This window comes from Clupea harengus, chromosome 2, assembly GCF_900700415.2.
Source record: "Clupea harengus chromosome 2, Ch_v2.0.2, whole genome shotgun sequence".
NCBI lineage: Eukaryota > Metazoa > Chordata > Actinopteri > Clupeiformes > Clupeidae > Clupea > Clupea harengus.
The window spans coordinates 6054810-6076515 of NC_045153.1; the positions used below are offsets into that span (position 1 = coordinate 6054810).

General features: G+C 40.0%; 2 protein-coding genes and 1 long non-coding RNA gene across 3 annotated transcripts; 1 reads left to right on the top strand and 2 right to left on the bottom strand.

Moving 5' to 3' along the window:
• Window positions 1-9999: 9999 nt before the first annotated feature.
• LOC105892204 (NACHT, LRR and PYD domains-containing protein 1 homolog) lies at window positions 10000-14694 on the bottom strand. The gene is made up of 5 exons (XM_031581347.1): window positions 13486-14694; window positions 12429-12488; window positions 10900-11079; window positions 10401-10484; window positions 10000-10178 (listed from the first exon to the last, which is right to left on the bottom strand). Exons 1-5 carry the CDS (start codon window positions 14646-14648, stop codon window positions 10019-10021), a joined length of 1647 nt encoding a protein of 548 aa, XP_031437207.1. The 5' UTR covers window positions 14649-14694; the 3' UTR covers window positions 10000-10018.
• Window positions 14695-15977: 1283 nt separating this feature from the next.
• Window positions 15978-16896, bottom strand: LOC105905979 (butyrophilin subfamily 1 member A1-like; the record flags this gene model as incomplete). The annotated part of the gene is made up of 2 exons (XM_031561146.2): window positions 15978-16273; window positions 16539-16896. Coding segments are annotated over 2 exons (654 nt in total), but the record flags the coding sequence as incomplete, so codon positions are not given.
• A 2992-nt stretch (window positions 16897-19888) lies between these two features.
• On the top strand, window positions 19889-20800 carry LOC122133446. Its single transcript, XR_006152763.1, has 3 exons — window positions 19889-20066; window positions 20661-20683; window positions 20769-20800. It is a non-coding gene; the product is annotated as an uncharacterized LOC122133446 (long non-coding RNA).
• Window positions 20801-21706: the final 906 nt, after the last annotated feature.

Consider the following 21706-nt stretch of genomic DNA (forward strand, 5'->3'; position numbering starts at 1 on the left):
TCTATAATTTAAAGAAAAGGTTTCTTACTCTTTCAGAAATAACTTCAACCAGAGGTCTTGGTCTTTTACATACATTTTCGTTTTCAAAATTGCTGACAAATTACCAAAGTAGGCCGAGGTTAAATTATGTTAACTTACCTTTATCATTTGAAGTCGAAAGGCGTTACTTCAGCTCTTATACTGGCTTCACTTCACATCGATGTCATGCAGCTCGAGCGACATTTGAGATGCATTGGGATGCGTTCGGGTGAATTCGGTCCTGCCACCAAGTTTGAGAAACTTGTGGTTTATGACAACACTTCTGACTTAGCATCTTGTGATCAGTGGTAATCCACAATTATCGCAAGTGTATTTGACTGTGTTTCTTAACTGATTTAGGTCACTTTTATTACATGGTGCAATTAAAAGAAAAAGGGGAAAAACTGACGCAATGGACACACCATCCATCACGAACATACCCAATGTTCCGTCGCGCGCCGTTAAAAGGAGATGGCTTTTGACCACAGGTAGCCTAGTTCGTGCTGCTAAATTCGCGTTTACCTCAGAGATCTTGTCAACAAACTTAGTGGTGTTTAACAATGAGTTGGCGTTGCGTTATATGTTTCGTATTTGTGGCTTTGACGTTGAGAACACTGCTTGGCCATATCAGTAGAAGACATGGTCGTAGTCCTTATTTCCATATAACCTGTGGGCTAGATGGTTGTGATGCAGAATACAGGGTGTTCAACTCTTTTTCTACCACCTGAAACGCAAACACTTCGACTTTTTGGACAATGGACGGCCACCGACACAGCCACTCAATTTTGTTTCAACTAGGTTTGGTCAAGAAAATTACGATACTCCTATTTTCCGCGGCTGTGTTAGCTTTGATCGTGTTGAGGCAGCACCATCACAGGATGGACTGGATGTTGAGGCAGCACCCTCACAGGAGGATCGATCGGATGGGCCGGATAGTCCTACCCAAGTGGATAACGAGAACAGTAGTTCTACCTGCACCAACAATCAAGACCAAGCCTCTGAACATACAGACATACATTTGGAAATGATACAGACAGATCTACAGAGCACGGTGAGCTTCTTTATGTCAAAAGAGCCTTGTGCTCTTCCAATAGTTTGGATGCCTATTGAACTGGCTGTTAAATAGGTCTTTATGATTATATTTATTATTCTTATTATTATTTCCTTCCCCCCTCAATTATATAGCCTAGGCTTACTATTGGTCAATACTGTTGTGCTTTATAAAAATGACTTGATCATAGTGGTCTAGTATAACAGAGTATATTGCATAGGCTAATGTAAGCAGAGTTTATCAATGTATGTTTGTTTATTTGTTTAAGCAAATCCTGTACTCAATTATGTTGTAGGGGGAGGCATCCTCTGGTGGAAGGGACCACAGCCTAAACAAGCATGCAGCAGCATTTGCTCTGAAGATCCGCGAGAGATGCTGCTTATCTCAGGTATTGCACCATTGGCTTATTAGATATTGTGTACACAACAAGTTACAATACTTCAAGAATAACCCTAAGTAAGAAACTAATTAAATAATTAGGCTATTATAAAAACAAACTGGTTTGCATTGGTCTGGTCGGACAATCCTACAGAGTATGGCTAGACTAATTCAAGCCAGGTGAGTAGGCTTACTCAGTGGTGGAGGAAGTACTGAAGTTTAGTACTTAAGTAAAAGTACAAGTACCCAGCAAAATATATACTTAGGTAAAAGTAGAAGTACTACATCAACAATCATACTTAAGTAAAAGTAAAAAAGTACTTACTTTGAAATGTACTTTAAGTATTAAAAGTAAAAGTACTCACGCAATGGGTTGTCTCTCAATGTCTAGGCTGTGCCATTTTGATAAAGAATGCAGATATAGCTACTGGTAATACTTATGCCTCTACAGATGTCACTACTAGTAATAATTATAAGCAACAACATTTGTTTATTGGAAAGGCTGGTGTACTTATTGTGCTTACCCTCTGTAATACTGTTCACACTCGAATTTACAATTCTGCGGATGACAGTTATCTACCAGGGATTATCTGCAAAGTTAATACTGTTAAAAAAGTATAGATAATAGCTGCAAAATGTAACAAAGTAAAAGTAAAAAGTATGCACTATTATTTTTACTGAAGTAAAGTACAGATACGTAAAAATGTACTTAAGTACAGTAACGAAGTACAAATACTTCGTTACATTCCACCCCTGGGCTTACTGTATTTTCTTCTTTGTAGGACAATGTCAACAGTGTTATTGCTGATGTCCAACAGTACCAAGCCTCCCTTCTAGACCGCCTGAGAGACCAGACCAAGAATGCTTTTGAAACCCATGTTGAAAGGGAGGAGCTCCAAACAGCGATCCTAGCAGTATTTGATGATTACAAAGACCCCTTTTCAGAGGTTTCATCTACACATCTACAGGACAGAAGCATCAGGCATTTCTTTAACCCAGTTGAGCCAGAAGAGGTAGTCATATCTCGAACTGTATGCAGACTCAGGGGGAAAAACCAAGGAGCTCTTACCATTAAAGCAAACTCCTTTTTCTATGTACCCTTATTGAAGAGCCTTGAAGACTTGTTTTCTGATCTGCAGATATTTACAATGATAAGCTCCATGCCCGAGAGGTGTAAAGAGGGGTTCTTATATGACTTAGTTGATGGTGATATTTTTAGGAACCACCCACTCTTTTCCATCAGACCCTCTGCATTGCAGTTTATTTTATACACAGATGAGATTGAACTGTGCAACCCACTAGGATCACATGCAGGAAAGAACAAACTACTGATGGTTTATTACACCTTAGGCAATATAGATCCTAAATATAGGTCAAAACTATCAGCAATTAGATTGCTGGCCATTGCAAAATCCAGTGACCTGTCTAGGTATACTGTGGATGTGATTTTAGATAGAATTAAAAAAGATTTAGATGTGTTATACCAGGGTGTTAAAATTCAAACTGCAGTTGGTGAAAGGACCATCTATGGTGCTGTGATTTCACTTTGTGGGGATACACTGGCTCAACATGAGTTTGCAGGTTTCAAAGAGGGTGTGGGTTTTGCCCTTTGCAAATGCCGGCATTGTGACTGTACAGCTGAAGACATGCAAACAAATTTTGATGAGAAATATTTCAACAAAAGAACAGTCGAGGGACATTTGAGGCAGTGTAGTGATATTGAGAAGGCCAGTACAGATTTAGTAAGGAACCATTTAAAAACAACCTATGGGATCAATAGAAGAAGTTCATTAGTTGATTTCCCCGCTTCAATCTCATCGAGCAGACACCACAAGATATTATGCACATTATTCTTGAAGGATTGCCCCGATGGAGATCAAATGTGTGCTAAACCATCTCATTCTTAGTGGGGCAGATAGATCTGGATACATTCAATTCTGCTATGTATTGTTTCCCATACTCACCTCTTGATTTAAGAGGACAGGCCATGTCCCATCCACAGCATCTACATTGTCCTCAAATGACAACAGACCTAAAACAATCATCAGGACAAATGCTTGTCCTTTTGAAAATATTTGCCATTTTTGTTAAATAATGTCAAAGACAGTGAGTTTGGTGCAGTTCATCATTGAATTGGTAGAGATTACACAGATTCTCCTTGCCCCAGTCATTTCGCTTCATACAATTGCACAGCTCAAAGAACTGATTGAGCAGCACTTGAAAACATTTAAACAGCTCTTCCCAGAAAAGAAACATCATACCAAAGCAGCATTATCTGCTTCATATGCCCTCACAAATCGCTGCTTTGGGGCCTATGGTAAGGCATATGTGCATGCGCTTCGAATCCAAACATCGTTTTTTAAACGATGGGCTGCTAAATTAAACTTTAAAAACATCTGTAAAACATTAATTCAGCACAACCAAAGATTTGAATGCTCTCAAAATGTCAGTGGAAACCAGCATCCTATATTCACAAAAGACAGAGAACTTGGCCCGGTGTCAGAGGCTTCCACATAGAGTACATCCGCTCAAAACTGAGGGATTCTTTTGGGATAGATGTACAGACTGCTGTGTCATTAAAATGGCTCACTCTAAACAGCAATAAGTATATGTCTCATAAATCACTCATCATTTCTGGCTTTGATGGCCAATACCAAGATTTAGCCTCATTAGAGACATATGGAAAATTAAGAAGAAAATTCTTTTTGAAATTCAGCCATATGAAAACAGTGGCCTTCAGGAAGGATTTGCGCTGTTATGAGGTGGTAATACCTAATCTTGCACAGGCAAATGAGGTCATTGATGAAGACATGGTTGATTTCACAGCATACCATATAGTTCCATTTCAAGGTCACAAATATGTACCCCTCAAATACAACATAAATGATGTTTTGTTGTGCCGTCAGACTGTGAATATTCAGAGATAATCACAGATTTACCGGGTTATTTTGTGTGAATTATTTTCACAACAGGTTTTGTATAAAATCACATGTGGTTATTAAAAAATGTAATCATATTGTTGACTGTTGTGTTGCTTTAAATGCATGTTTGTATCTCATGAACTGTTTAATAAATACAAATGAAAGATTGCAGTTTGAATAGTGACTTAATGTGAATAATGAATTAGTGATTAAAATTGATATAAAAGTGCTTAGAATGAGACACTAATGCCTTTAAGTGGTTGTTAAAACTCATATCTAGTTGAAAAGAACTTGAATTACGACCTTTAATGCAATACGAAAATAACAAGTGAATTTATGCTTGAAATGAGACGTTTTCAACTTGACACTATTGCTTAAAATAAGACTACCACACTTGAAATGGATTCTTTTAAGATAAAGTGCTCATATCTAGTGTTAAAGAACTCAAATTAAGTTCAAATGTGCTTATCAAGGCAGCGCAAGTAATATTTGCTTGAAATAGGTCAAAATAACCTTATCAAGACAACACTAGGTAAGTCCAATTTTGCTAAAAACAAGACCAACTAGATTTTTTCATCTTAATATAAGAATAATAACCCTAGGTTAGAAAAGCAGTTTTTGCAGTGTACTGATCAGTCCACTACACAGCACAGTCTATAGGTGTACTTCATGTTTGACAATTGCTATACAAGTATAATTATTTTCATTGTTACTATTATTCTAATTAAAAGCAGTTATTACTCTTACCTGAATTTCTCTTCACTGCAGTGACCCCTGACAAGGGAGAAGATCCTGTGGGCCCAGCTCTTAGTCAGACGGCCAACCTTCAAATTCAGCTCCCTCAGATTCGGGACGAGAGACAGTAAACCAAGCACATGCTCATCCAGCTGGGTCCTGGTGCAGTGTGGGACACACACACACACACACACACACACACACACACACACAGAGAGAGAGAGAGAAAGAGAAGCTCTTAACTAATTACTATGTTAAAAGGTTGATGTTAATGCTAATAACATATAGAAAATTACAATTCTGAAATGATTTCACTTTTCAACACAGAATTCTTACTCTTCAGTTAGCCTCTTGAGCAAATGGAACTTCTTCAGGAATGCTGTAAGCGTAGTGTCTGTCATGTTGGGCAGGGCGACTGTGATCGCTGATAGGCCAGGTCCCACTGCTGGTCCGTTATGTATGACTCTTAGTCTAATCCCCGGAGAAAAACCATATTCAGTAGTCGTCATGAGCAACATCAGAGGTATTAATGTAGTATCTATAATGGACACTTCCTGCCACTGATAACATTTATACACATGTACCTGTAGTTGCCGTCAGCTTTTGTCAAAGACAGAGTTGAACACAGACTGCCTCTTTCTTCAGAAGTCCAAACTCTTGAAAACAAAAAGTGCAATCAGATAGAACACAGTCAACATGCAGCAATCAGATAGAGCACAGTCAACATGCAGCATACAGATCAGAATTGAAATTCTCGAAACTACTTGTTGAACCTCCACACCATCTAGTCATTTCATACATGATAACAGCCAAGTCATTTCTAATTCTTTTGAACAAATGCAAATGCAAATGCTTTAGTACATTTGTGTAAATGAGTTTATCTTATTGTCTGCAGTCACCAACATTATCAACTGCATACTGTATGTCATGTTGATCAAAATGTGTTATGCTGCTTCTCTGTTGAATAGTCATATCCCTTAAACATCTAGGCATCACGTCATTTACATTACATTTAGTCATTTAGCAGACGCTTTTATCCAAAGCGACTTACAAGGATGTATACACATTTTTTTTACATTTACACTGATGGCACACTGCACATCAGGAGCAATTAGGGGTTCAGTGTCTTGCTCAAGGACACTTCGACAGGGAATCGAACTAGCAACCTTCTGATCACTAAACGACTTCTCTACCTCCTGTACCACTATCGCCACGCAACGTCCTTGTGCCATGACATGTGAAATGGTTAAACCGTTTATCATTGTTTGTCAAGCATATATTTCATCAGTTTCAGTGACACTGCATTTTGTATTTGCTAATTTTATAAATGAACTGTCTTTAGAACCTTGATCGACCAATGCTAATGTTATGTCCATGTCAAATAAACAAACAAACAAAAATAGATATATAAATACAACTCTTATAAACCAGAGGTAAATACAGTGGTAGTGAAACTAAATAAGATAGAATGCATTGACTCAAACTAGTGCTCTCAGTTCAACGCGTTATTAACGGCGTTAACGCAAACCCATTTTAGCGCCGTTAATTAACAGATTAACGCGATTTTTTCTTTTTTAGATTAACATTCTTTTTGGCCTCGCAAACTGTGTAGTAGGCTAACGTTACAGTTTGAGTGAATGGTGAGCGCGATACGGCGAAATGGATGATAAAAAGCTTCTGAATGGAAAGTTTACTTTTAAAAGTTGTGTTGTGCAAAAGAAGCAAGCTTCACTGTTGTCTGAAAATGTCAACAGGCAGCTGGCTGAAAGCAAAGAAGTAGTAGGCTTACCTTTTATTGGTAACCTAACTGTTACGGTTCATTGTTTCTGAAATAAGAGGCTTGACTGCTATGTTCCCAGCAAACTTGAAAAAAAGAAAATATTAAGCCATGGTTTAACTGCACTAAGGGCCTCATTTACTAACATTGCGACCGCAGCTTCATATTAACAAGTTTATGTTCACAAGTTCATATTCACACATATTAGTTAATCACACACAGGCAACGGCAAACTGTTAAGATGGTTCCCTAAGCTAGAGATAGCTAGGATACTTAATAGCCAGGTTAACTGCTCCATAGCATCCCGTTAAATAGTCTTGTAGGAATACACAACACCCCTCACTTTAAAACGGCGTTTTCCAGCACTGAAAACAATGCTTTTCAAAAACGCTGCCCTAGGCGGATACATTTGAAAACTGGAGTTGTAGCCTGGACAGGGGAAACTGAAGTGTTCAGACGTTTGGTTGCCATGGCACTGGGGGTAGCTTGCGCTCGAGAGGCTATAACGTCAAAATAAACATGGAAGGTGAAATGAATATGCTGCTCTGTCTCTACAATTTACTTACCGGTAGTTTAGTTAGTGTACTTCGAGTACAAGTACTTTTCCTGAATAGATACCCGTTACTCCTACGCAGAAGGTGTGCACTGTACTCGGTGTGCTTGAACTATAAGTGAAAATACGGTTTAAACCATACAATGAGCGGTGATTCTGGGTAACAGCTAGCTGGTGGGACAGTTTGTATATGCCTATATTAAATTATATATCAAAAATAAACATTAAAAAAAAATAACATTTCTGATGTTCGTTTTTTTTTTCAAATTTCTCACAGGCACATAGTTTTTATTTAGCAGCTGATATGTCATGCTGAAACACCTCTTGTTTCGTTACTAATACACAATTAGGCGCACTTTACGCATCTCCTCCCATTCTCTTTGCGACGAACACCCACTTTCCCTTATACCCTCCCAGCAGCGGTAATCTGCGCTTTTACTCAGGTGCGCCTCCTTTGGAAATACGGTTTTATGTCTTTACCCGCTATTTTACGCCTGAAATGGGCGCAATCCTGTTAGTAAATGAGGCCCTAAGAGTCCTTGTTTACCTGAAATGTGCACTTTATAATTTTATTTTGTACCGCCCTGTTTGGCAATGTTGGTTTTCAATCAAATAAAACATTTGCATAAAGCAAGCCAATCCACTTTTCCATGTTGATAAGGGCGTTAAAATAAAAATAAAATGATGGAAAAAATAAATAAACGAAGGGACATTTAGAATAGATAAAAATTTGCGATTAATCGTGATTAATTTTGAGTTAACTATGACATAAATGCGATTAATCGCGATTAAATATTTTAATCGTTTGACAGCACTAACTCAAACACATGATCTCGCCACTCAGAACAGTTCTGCCCAGTGAGAATAGATACTGACTGAGTACCGACTGGCCGTATGTTACCTGATGTCCAACAGCTCAGGATGGTCTTGGAAGAGGGTGAGGATCCTTTTACCCCAGACCTCAGTCAGACAGCTTACTTGCAGCTCAACCTTCCTGAGACCGAGCATGGAGCGCAAGAACGACAGTAGATCCTCTTTCTCCTCCTTCAGTAGATCCTCTTTCTCCTCCATCGGTGTGTTTGCATGCTGCTCTCTGTGAAATGTTTGTGTGAGGTCGTGAATATATTATTAATAATAATAATTATTATTATTAATTATAATTATTATTATAATATATATTTATATTAATATATTTATTTATTAATATATGATATATGTATTTATTATTTATAATGTTTGTGTGAGGTGATGAATATATTTTTTTGAATGACACAAGGTCACATGTGTCAAACTCTAGGCCCGCAGGCCAGATGCAGCCGCCAAGCTATTTCATCAGGCCTGCCGGCTCCTCGGAATGTTGCAAAAAGTGCCATTTATTCTAATGGGCCACCGTGTACTTTTATTTGGCCCGCTAGATAATATGTAATATCCATCAGAGCTGGCCTGTCGCAGGAACGACTTCAGTGGATCGACTTTCTCCTCATTTAGTGTGTTTGCATGCTGCTCTCTGTGAAATGTTTGTGTGAGGTCATGAATATATCAATAATTATTATTATTATTATAATATATATATATATATATATATATGAGATGTATTTGTTTATATATATATATATATATATACACACTGTATATAATATTTATTAATATATGATATATGTACAGTACCAGTCAAAAGTTTGGACACACCTTTCATTTTTTCATAAGTGTTTTTTTTACTTTTATTATTTTCTACATTGTAGATTTATACTGAAGACATTTAAACTATGAAAGAACACATATGGAATGATGTACTAAACAAAAAAAGTTTTATCTACCATGTAGAAAATAATAAAATCAAAGAAAAATCTTCTCAAAAAATGAGAAGGTGTGTCCAAACTTTTGACTGGTACTGTATTTATTATTAATAATGTGTGTGTGAGGTCATGAATATATTAAGGGGAGGGCAGATGGTCTTGTCTGCATGAGTCTACCTCAATCTGCCCTATCATCCACCCCATCTCATTATACCAACCCACTGTCCATCCCTTGGCTGGCTATATTAGCCCCTTGCACAGACTTAATCTCTTATATCTCTTTGCACTATCCACACAAGCACAAGAACACTTTCCTCCTGGGCATCTACACTGTCACTCATAATCATGCATATTGTACCATAGGGTCAGACCCATTCTTGTATCTGTTACCACCCCACTCCTTTTGAACATGATTTGTGTAGGTGTGTCTGTGAGTTGTATAAGGTGTATAAGCTACTGGATGTCCTAAAATTTCCCACGGGATAAAGAAAGTATACATCTATCATTCTATCTATCTCATAATTATAATATATATTTATACAATATACAAAACAATATTCCACCACCAGTTGTCATGGTGACTCCCAGTATCGGAGCTCCATTGATGCTGGCTTTTTACAGTCATCGGACACGCGCTTAACTCAATGAACCAATCAGATCAGCTGATCTGTTCCCATCTCAGAGTTTATCAGCTCAGAGTTCAGAGTCAGGATCAGAGTTCAGGGTTCATCAACTCAAGAGTTCAGTAGTTTAAAGTTGAGTCCACTTCCACTTCCACTTTGATCCCACCTACCTTTCACAGGCCCCTGTGCTTGAGACATTCTTGTTGTTGAAGAATTTTAGGAACTTTTCCCAGTCAACGCGGAGACCGTCAGATGGCAGCAGGGTGAGGGTGACGGCCGCTGGGACTGCCGCAGGACTGGAGTTCTCGTACTGCTCCACAGTCAGCCTAACAACACAACCATGTTGTTGTCATACTAGCAAACCGCCTTTTTGTAGTTTTCAGCACCAAAAGTGTCTCACACCTATGTTGTCTGAAAGTTATTTTTTTACCACAAGGGCTCCCTAATGTTACAGATAAATCTACACACTTTGTTTCTCATTTTAAGTCCAGAAATGTTGTATTCGTCAGAACAAAAAACACTGAATGCACCTTTAAAGAGAGACTTACATAAAGCTGTCCTTGTCCCTCTTTACTGTAAAGTTTGAGAAGTCGGTCGTCTCGTTACTGCACTTCTGCTCATCGACTTCAGCACTGCAGCGGAGAGGAGAGAAGGGGCTCAACTCTACACACAGAGTATTACAAATACATACTGTGGACATGGCTTAGAATGAAGAGTATTCACATACATACATACATACTGTGGACATGACTTAGAATGAAGAGTATTCAAAATAAATGCAAACCTATACCACTACTGTACACATTTATAAAATTCAAACAAATACTCTACACATAGGCTACATGCAGTGTAGCCTAGACCAAACAAAACCAACACAAGGGCTCTAACTACCACACCAACTGATAATAAAGGAACATGTTTAGAGTTGAGCAGCTGAAGTTGATGCACCAACACCATATTGGTTCTTATAGTCACATGACAATGCAGTTGCATATTATTGGCTGTCACTGTCACATGACAATATAACCACACATTACTGGCTCTTACCTCATTTCCAAATCCAATTCAACCCCGCTTGCTCTGAATACGTCTAGTATCCCAGAGACAGTTCTGACACTAATGCTCTCCATGCAGGATAAATGCATCGACACTGACTTTCTCCGGATCTTCTCTGGGACTCTGCCATCACGTTCATCATGCTGCGGCAGCTGGCTGCTCCCATCCGGCCTGTGTGAGACAAGAATAATGATGGCCACAGCATACAGTAGTGATGGCGAAATGAAGCTTCATGAACCTTTGAAGCTTTTCAGTGTTGAAAAAAGGTTCACTACTCGAAGCGTCGTTCGCTCTCTAGTGACACCTGCTGTTCAATAAAAATACGTTGTAAGAAATATTTTCTCGGGACAGTGAATTTGTTAAATTTGTTGTGGTGCGCAAGGCCTGCTAAAATAACATGCACACAAACGTATGGTGAAAAAAACGTACTAAACGTTCAAATTTCATTGTAGGCGAAAACAAGACGATAAAGGCTTTCTTTTTCTATTCTTTGTTCTAATAATAATAGGGGCGAAAGTGCTTTGTGCAACTGGATCAATGGCTTTCTCTTCCTAACTGGCTCCATAACTCTATCTCAAATAATCTATACTACTAACAACAAACAATCTAAATCTCCAACTTCCGCTAAATCTCCAACAACTGACAACAACAACCACGAATACGAGATGGGAATTTGGACATCGTATAGTCGAAGCGTCCCGCCAAAAGTGAACGAACGAACCACTTGGTGAAGCACTTGACTCAAATGAGGCTTCAGACGTCACAAGTGACGTAATTTCAGCAAAACGATACAAGCCTCGATACGCGCTCCGTCTGGAAGTGCTTCATTTTCGTGACACAAGCTCCGAAGCCTCGGGTTCATTTGTAACATCACTAGCATACAGCACATACAGCTAGTGAAGAATCGGTTATCGCTTTGAGACTGAAGCTGGTAGTTTACTTTTCCATGCCTTTCACTGGCAGTCTGGCAAGCCAGTGCAATCAAACCACACACTAAGACCATGAGCTTTTCTTCTACTGTGAAGAACACAAACACACATAACACACACACTAAGACCATGAGCTCTTCTTCTACTGTGAAGAACACAAACACACATAACGCACACACTAAGACCATGAGCTCTTCTTCTAATGTGGCGAACACAATCACACATATCACTTCCAGTCCTAGCACAGGGGTTTGTCTTCTCTTTATGACTGAATGCACCTGGAGACCCAGTGACTGGCGTCAGGCTACAAAACGGTCCATTTATTTCTGCAGGTTCGGTTCTCTCTGAATTCAGTTCTTTTCACCAGCATAATGAGTTACGTTACATTAAGCTAAACATTTGGCTCATCTTGTTTGTTTGTTTGTTTAATGCCATTCATGGAAACCAAAAAAAAATAGCTTTCATTAAAATATCTAGCTAAATGATTTATTAAAGACTGACTTTTAGATGATTGCATATGGCACCCTATCTGTTGATTATAAGAGTCTGACAATTTGTATTATTTAATTTAATTAACAGTAATTATCTTACCGAGATCTAGTAAGGACCTCAAGGAATTCGCTGGAATCCCCCAGGCCCTCAACATCAAACCTTGAAAAAATACATTTTTAAACATTAAAACATTAATATTACAAATTCATATGACATGCAAACCTATACCAAACAGACACCCATTAACAAAGCTGAAAGAATGCAAATCTTTATATGAAAAGTGATTCACTGAGTTCACCATTACTTAACTGCATAAGCAGTTCTATTTATAGTCACAGCATGAGAAGTGATATGAAACACTTGCACTTGTCTGCGAACACGACTGAAACTCTCTATGTTCTGTACTTAATGGAACTTGACTGAAACTCTCAATGTTCTGTACTTAATGGAACTTGACTGAGACTCTCAATGTTCTGTACTTAATGGAACTTGACTGAGACTCTCAATGTTCTGTACTTAATGGAACTTGACTGAAACTCTCAATGTTCTGTACCTAATGGAACTTGACTGAGACTCTCAATGTTCTGTACCTAATCATTAGGTACAGAACATTGAGAGTCTCAGTCAAGTTCCATTAGGTCCTAATTAGGTCCTAATGGAACTTGACTGAGACTCTCAATGTTCTGTAGTTAATAGAACTTGACTGAGACTCTCAATGTTCTGTACTTAATGGAACTTGCAAACAAGCATACATCCCTGGGACCGCAAGGTTTGTGGGGACGTCAACGACACCCTCAGCCATAAAGTCATTAACATTTTCAAGATTTAAATTCTTCCCAATTGGCTTCAGCCACATTAACATTTCAGAGGGTCCTCTGGGCTGACTCATCCTAACGCCTGTTCTCAGAATGTAAGGGGACCTTAGCTATGCTCTGGCCCAGGGGATAACACACTGGAACAGGGCTGGGTATCACCACCTATCCCATAATAGAATACACATCATGATACCTATCCCATAATAGAATACATATCATGATACATCTGTCACAGTACAATACATCATGATACCTTTGTGATATTGTGATATTGTGATGCATCACGTAAGTATGCTGAAAATTATTTCTTATTTAAATATTTATGAAAACAAGGGACTTGCCTCAGGTCCTCGCAGTTGAGCTGAGACAGCACAGGCTTCAGCAGCCTAAACCCGTCTGCAGTGAGTTTACAGCGCCTGAGGTTGAGCCGAGCGATGCTGATGCGGCAGTGCAGACAGTACTGCAGCACCCAGCAGTCCCTCCTTTTCAGGGGACTGTTTTGCAGGTTGATGTATCGGACGCCCTCCATGGTTCTCTTCAGAAACTCCTCCTCGTGGAGCTCGTAGAGACAGTGCAGGAGAAACAGGGTTATTTCTGACGGGTTGGGTTTCTTCACCTTCTCACGAAGCCAGTCTTTCAGAGGCTGAGCTGAAAACATTGTAGCACCTTCTGATGCAATGAGTTTCTCACGTCCACTCACTTCATGGTTTGAGAGGCCAAGCAGAAAGCGGATGACTGACAGGTGCTGTGGTTTAGGGTTTTCTCCCTCTACAGACTTTGTCAGCTCCATAACTGCTTCAGTGCTATTCATCATGGTGTACTTGAGAGCAGTGAAGAACTCCTGAAAGCTCAGATGTATGAAACTGTACTTCTTCCGCTGATGGAGTTTGTGGAGAAAAGGATTTCCGTCAGGATTCAACATAACGTTAGATATTTCACCCTTCTCAAACAGGACCTTACTGTTTTTAGTCCCCATCTCAGCTAGCTTGCACAAGCTCTGAAGCTGCTCCCGAAAGTCGCGAGTGTGATTCTCAAGCAGAGTGGATACAACATGTACAAATATGGAGGTAGTTGTTTTCATTGTGTCGACATCCCCTTTGACTTTGGAGATCTTCAGCACAGTGCAGACTATCCAGCAGATGACAGGGATGCAGCAGGAGGTAAAGAGCATCTCGTTGCCACGGACAAAATGGAACGTGTCCTCAGAGTTCTGCTCATTCTTGAAGAACTTCTGGAAGTACCACTTCACTCCATTCTCCGAGAAGCCCAGGATCTCAGTGAAGCGTGTCTGCCGTTCTTTGATCAGCTGGTCCAGACTACCTGGAGAGCGGCACCTAGTGGTGATCAACAGACTGCAGCTCTGGTGTCTACGCAGCAGGTCACAAAGCCCATTTTCAGACTGGCCAGTCCGACCTGAAGTTTCTTCCAATAGGTTGATGTCATCAAAGCCGTCTATGATGAGGAGGACTTTCTCAGGTGATCTCTTCAGCATCTCCTCCACCATTGGTCTGAATCTCTGATCACTGCTGGCAAGCTCCACCAAACTCTTCCCTGATCTCCTCTGATGATCTCTTTTCTTCTCACTGGTCTCTTGGTTCAGCACATCACACTTCAGGAGAAGAACCAGATCAAACAGGTCTGAGTAGAACCATCCGGATGCCCATCTGTGTAAGATCTTCTTCGAGGTGACAGATTTTCCGTATCCGGATTCGCCCAGGAGAACTACCGCATTAGGAACTGATCCGTCCTTATTGGGCCTAAAAAGGTCCCGCATATGGAGGAAAATCTCTTGACTTTTGACTTTGGTTCTTTTGACTGGATCTAAACTGTCAAATTTGGGTCGTGACTTGTTTTCTCTCTTGTGCTGCTCTACAGATGTCTCCGCAATCAGCAGGTCAGCGTATTGTTCATCCAAGACCATGTCATTAAGAGAGTTGTATTCCTGCACCTTCTTAAAGTTTAACTTGATCCACTTCTTATAATCTTGAACATCTGCTTTGTACAATCTGATACCTGTAGAATGAAATTATTATGTGCTAGTCCGTCAGATTAATGTACAGGATATGCATAACTTGGCAAATACAACCATATTTTAGCATAAAAAAGTATCAAACTGAATTAATTAATCCTGTTTATAGCTTTCTGTTCAGTTATTATGCATGAAACTGGAGAACATTCATTTAGCTTTGCTGAAAACATTACAAGCCTTAGTAAACTAAATGCATGCAACCTTAAAGAGTTGATTCCTTGGTTACCTGTGAGTAAAAGTGCAACAGCAGCAATGGCAGCAACAGCAGCACCAATGGCCCATCGGTGACGTGAAAAAATGAACCGGATCTCTGCAACACAGACATCAGATCAGAAGTGGTTCCCCTCCCCTGAACTGATATTTATATGCAGGTGAGCCGATGTGGTTCCCTCCCCTGAACTGATATTTATATATGCAGGTGAGCCGATGTGGTTCCCTCCCCTGAACTGATATTTATATATGCAGGTGAGCCGATGTGGTCCCTCTGTACTTTAACTGCCCTTACTATAGTGTTAGTAATAATTTATATGAATTAATTATTACATATTTTAATAATATATCTTTCATACCGTTGAACATTACTAACCCTAATCTCAGACCTATACATCCTCTAACATGTAATAACATGAGAGGCATACAGGGATTATCAAGTACATCAAGTAGCCTACATGTCCCAGAACACACTGCACTTTGAGCAAGTAGCCTACATGTCCCACAACACACTGCACTTTGAGGTGGTGATATGGCCACAGAGTGAAATGGCAAGTGGCAAATGGCAATACTGGAATTTAATGTGTCATGGTTTTACTTTTCATCCTGGAATGGCTGATACTCACGTGGGGCATCAGCCTCCTTAGTCTGATTTGGAGAAGAGACTCTGCATTTTACTCTTCCATCGCTCTCCTGTATTACGACTCGCCGACTAACCGCGAAGCCGTCTCTGGTGCGGCTGGACTCTACAGGTCCTGACGGGAGAACCTCTCCTGCGCTGGTCAGCCACTCGATGCTGGGCTCAGGGTACCAGCCTTCAGACTGGCACACCAGACTGGCACTCCCGTTTAAGTGAATCTCAGTGGAGATGTTTGGCTGAGAGCCGACAGCTGAAACAACAAAGATGCACTTGACGTTTCACTCCCTTTAAGGAGTACGATCACAAACGCGTGACTAGAATGTTGCTAAATGAAAGTTCCATTTGATGATGTACTAATAAACCAAGTGACCGTTTAAATGGCGGTATGTGTAAATTCTATATCTGCATGGCATAATTCTGGCTGACTCAACCCTCCAGGACTTAAACTGTAAAATCACACAACATGTGAGTTGTTTTTATTTTACACAGGATTCAAAACCATTTTTAAAAACTACCGTTCACTATGACTTTGAGCTTGGCATCGTCCGCCCTTCCATCAGCCTTGACCCCACACCAATATGTGTTTGCGTCTGAGAGTCTGACTGGGCTGAGCTTCAGTGAGACGTTGCCTGTGCGTAGTTCCTCCCTGAACAGCCCTGTTCTTCCCCGGTAGCTTTCGTCCTGTTCGTCCAGGCTGTCTGTCTTGTTTTTGTACACGTGCACTCCACCTCCATCTTCAGTCACCCATTCCACATCCATGCCCTCTGCACTGAGTCTGGGCTCCAGGACACAGGGCAACAGCATGTCTTCACCAGCCAGGCCATAGACAAGGCCAGAGGGAGCTACAACATTAAACTTCACTGGAGAAACAAAGCAACAAATGAATCAGCTCACTTTATTGAAGATAAGCTGAGTAAGTCTTCACACACACACACACACACACACACACACACACACACACACACAACCCTAAACATAAACATACACACAGTAAGACATAACCATTGGCACAACCTCATACACATATAGCCTGTGTACACACACACACACACACACATAAATCCGCTCTACCTGATATGCCCACACCGATGCTGGACAGGAGCAGGAGAGTGAGAGCACACACATGCTTCATCCTGGACAGCGGCACCTCCCTGAAACAAACACACACACACAGAGATGAACACACAGTGATGAACACACAGCCATGGTCAGTGCCAATCCCTTACACACACAGTGATGAACACACAACCATGGGTAGTGCCAATCCCTTACACACACAGTGATGAACACACAACCATGGGTAGTGCCAATCCCTTACACACACAGTGATGAACACACAACCATGGTCAGTGCCAATCCCTTAGACACACACAGTGATGAACACACAGTGATGAACACACAACCATGGTCAGTGCCAATCCCTTAGACACACACTGATGAACACACAGTGATGAACACACAACCATGGTCAGTGCCAATCCCTTACACACACAGTGATGAACACACAGCCATGGTCAGTGCCAATGTATCATATAACAAACACAGGGTTTGGCTGTTTGTTGGCGGTCACACTGTTTTAAAGGCACAGTCTGCAATTCTAATCCAATACACTTTTGTTCAAATTCAGCCCGTCTGCCTGTCCATTCAGTATTTGCAAAATGCGGAAACACACCGTGCGCTATATGCGGTTTGGCAAAGGCGCTGATTACGCTGCGCTCGCAAATGTTAGTAAATGAGGCCCCTAGTGTCATCATTTCTTTAACTAATAAATGTATTTTCACAGTTTCTGTTTGTCTGACTAGTGTTCCATAATGAGGCTTCTAAAGATTGAAAATAGGGAGTTGAAGAACAGGGGCGGTTTTCCAGAAAGCGGGTGTTGTTAAAACTCTGAGTTTGTTAACCCTGAGACGAGGGAAACTCTGTGTTGTCCATTCCAGAAAGAGAGGTAACTCAACCTTTGGGACCATTACCACGGTTACCATGGTAACTGACTCTGTGAACCTAACCTGGTGACTGACAGGTTATTTAACAAACCCAGAGTTTCTCCCCCTCTCCTCCCTCCTGCTGAGCAGCTATTGGACACGAGGCGTCCTTTCCTCATTTACCCGCAGATGTTGATGCCACATTCATTTGCATGGTCTTACATTTTGATGGTCCTGGGCAGTTAAACTGCACCCGGGCAGATGGAGCTATTCAGAATTCAATCAGCCTTGGCGAAGCCTTACATTCTGAGGGGATCTTGAGACCCCTGAGAGATGTGCCATCATTCCTTGATGAAAATGTATTTAAATATTTTTTAATAAAAAAATATTAAGGTAAGAGTATTTGGTGTTGTGATGTAGTGTAAACAGTGTTTGTTTAAAAATATGTATTACATTAAACATGTATATATATATATATATATATATATGGGCCATTCTACCGAATTGGTGCAAAGTCAGGTTGGAAATATTTTGAAAATTTGTATGTTTTATTCCCAAAACTTTGTCCGTTTGTATATTGAACCACATCTAAAGCACACATTTCTAGTAAAAGAACCGTCAATTTTTATGTTGTATTTTCAGAATGTGTTGAAATGTTTTTTCTCTCCCAAAAATTGTCACTACCGAAACATAGTAATACACTATTGTAAAAGAGTATTATTATTAACCTGTTCAGATTGTGTTTCCTTCCCTTCTCTGAAGAGTATTTTTACAAATATTTCTTGAAGGTTTTCACAATGAAATCAATAAAAATGAAATTTTTACCAAATTTCAAAGTTCAATTTATACAATTCATCTTACCATTCCATTTTGTCACTACCGAAACTTTACCATATGTTTTGGTAGTGTGACTCTTTCGGTAGTGACTGTTTCGCTAGTGACAATTCTAGCTAACTTTGAGCATAAATAAATAATTCTAGCAAGTACATGGCTAGCAAACAAATATTTGAAGAGGTGTACACACAAACAAACATAATACTTTGCATAAAACCCCAAAAAGTGTACTTAATTGAAGAAAAATATGTGTTCGGTAGTGACCATTCTTAAGGTTACACACTGATTTTCAGACTTTGGAACACAGTTATATCAAAAGTATGGGATCTAGCTACTTACCATTCAGCCATGAGGGACAGGGATGCAGTATCACTGCCTGGTTATGAATGCAGGGGTGTGGCTAAAAACCAGGCTCAGCCAATGGACTAAAACTCCTGTGTTTCGGTAGTGACATGAAAACTATGGACATGATTTTTTGAGGCATAGTTTTTTTTTTTTTTTAATTAAACCCACAATAAATCTAAATCTTCCAAGTTCTGTTTGAACTTAATCATAAAGATCTTTGAAATTAGATCATTGAAAAAAATCAAAAAAATGTAAAAAGTGTTATTTACAGAAATTGAAATTTAGATGTCAGGGTTGGGGACAGCTACTTCACAATAGAAAGTACCCTATAAATGATGATTTTGTATATATTTAGCTTATCCCTATCTCATTTAATGTCTTGGGTTTAAATAGACTATAACATATTCTTAGTAAATATTTATGTCTGAATACTTAATTGTTTTGTAAAAAGTTTTTCTTGTTGTGGGACCACACTTTGCACCAATTCGGTAGAATGGCCCATATATTAAAATGTGTATTCATCCCAGGGTAAGCTGAAGATTAAACTAAAGCCCATAGAAAAGAAGCTGAAAGCCTTTGAAGAAGCAAAGATGATATGTAACAAAACAGCTGAGAAGATTAAGGTGAGCAGACTACGCTTAAATATTACATGAAAATGCAGATTTTGAGGGCTTCATGTTAAAGTAAGAGATGTCTTGATGTGTTACTCAGAGTCAGGTCCAACACACAGAGAAGCAGATCAAGGAGGAGTTTGAGGAGCTTCACCAGTTTCTACGAGATGAAGAGGCAGCCAGGTTAGCTGCACTGAGGGAGGAAGAGGAGCTGAAGAGTCAGATGATGAAGGAGAAGATTGAGAAGATGAACAGAGAAATCTCATCTCTTTCAGACATAATCAGAGCCATAGAAAAGGAGATGGAAGCTGATGATCTTTCATTCATACGTGTAAGAACATTTCATTCTTGGCAGTAAAATACCAAACGAAAACGGAATTAGCTTCAAGGGACAGGTATACTCCCACAGACACCGTCTACAGACAGTGGGCCTTAATTATAGTCCTTTAGAAAATAATTCCTTTTCAGCACTTAATTTGACAGCACTGATGGATCCAATGCAAACACCTTTTAAGCTCACCATACTATTTCTGTTCAAAGGGTTTTATTATCACCATTGAGTCTGAGTTAAACACTTTGATAAAAAGGCTGATAGAAGCTTTCTTCAGAAGATTTCTGAAGTGCTCCACATGAAATCTGTACTGTGTTTCCTGAAAGCATCATTGAGCAACCACCCTAGTAACTAAGAGAGGAAGTGCTTTCTATTATTTAACAATGGTAGTTAAGCAACCACCCTAGTAACTAAGAGAGAAAGGGCTTTCTATTATTTAACAATGGTTGTTCAGTGACTCTTTCTCTTATAAATTCAACATTTAAACACCCTCTATGAATATGACCAGCGACATCATAGGGACTTTGGTGTGAAGTAAAGGAATGTACTCATTATAGCCACACCTAAACCATGTCTAACTGTGTTATTCTACAGAACTACAAGAGCACAGAGGAAAGGTGAGTGATCTGCCTCCTGTCTCTCTCTTCTCTGTGGTTCTGAACCCAAACCCACAGCAGCACTGACTCCTGAATGTTATTCCAGAGCCCAGTGCACACTGCAGGATCCAGAGAGGGTTTCAGGTCCACTGATGCATCTGGCAAAACAGTTCAGAGTCTGGGAGAAGATGCAGGAGATTGTTCAATACAGTGAGTACACAGTCACATGCGTACACACACATTTCTGTGTACACACACACACACATACACACACACACGCACTGTGCATTTTGTCCATTGTTACTGCTATAGTAAATGCAGCACAGAAAAATATGCTTTAGGGAACACACATATCTGCCCACACACACACACACACAGAAAGAGAGAGAGAGAGAGATGGATGGACAGATAAGTGTGTGGAGGAAGAAAGAGAGAGAAATGCATGAGAGTTTCTTTCTTGAGAATTTAATTTACAGCCGCTCACTCCCTGTGATGAAAAAACATACCACTCTCTGTAGACAAATGCCACACACACACACACACACACACACACTCTCAGACCCAACCAAATATGTTTATTTGTATTTGTGAGGTATTCTTTCAGCTATGTATAAAATGATCTGTGAAAAGGTGGATAATAAGATGTGCAGAACAAAGCAAAGGGAAAACTGGAAATCTCTGATTTGTCACACCTCTGGGTTGTCACCTGAAGAGTCCTCCATCTTGGAGAGGAGCAGAGAGAGCAGTTTGTGTCTGGGGTGACTCAAGTCCCTCATCATGTTGGACCTTCTTCGGGCAGCACATGCAGGAGACGTCCTGTAGGACTGGAGGATCAGTCCCTGTTATTTACTGAAAACTCAGCAATCTTCACTCTGTAGGACACAATGAACAAATGGTTGTGTGTATGAAAGTCTCTGGGTTCACGTCCTAGATCTGCTGGGAGAAATCTGGGTGTGGGGAGTGAAAGAGCTGCACTCTCCTCTTCCTCATCCACCATCTTGAGCTCTTAGCCTCCATTGCATCTTTGGGCTTTTAGCAGAATGC

Bases quoted from the DNA above. Each gene is read 5' to 3' on its own strand.
- LOC105892204 (XM_031581347.1), bottom strand. From the start codon at position 14,648: ATGGTGGAGGAGATGCTGAAGAGATCACCTGAGAAAGTCCTCCTCATC. The intron at 12,489-13,485 runs GCAAGTCCCTTG...TATTTTTTCAAG, and splicing joins CTCAACTGCGAGGACCTGAG to GTTTGATGTTGAGGGCCTGG. The intron at 10,179-10,400 runs GTAAGTCTCTCT...TTGTGTTGTTAG, and splicing joins AGGGACAAGGACAGCTTTAT to GCTGACTGTGGAGCAGTACG.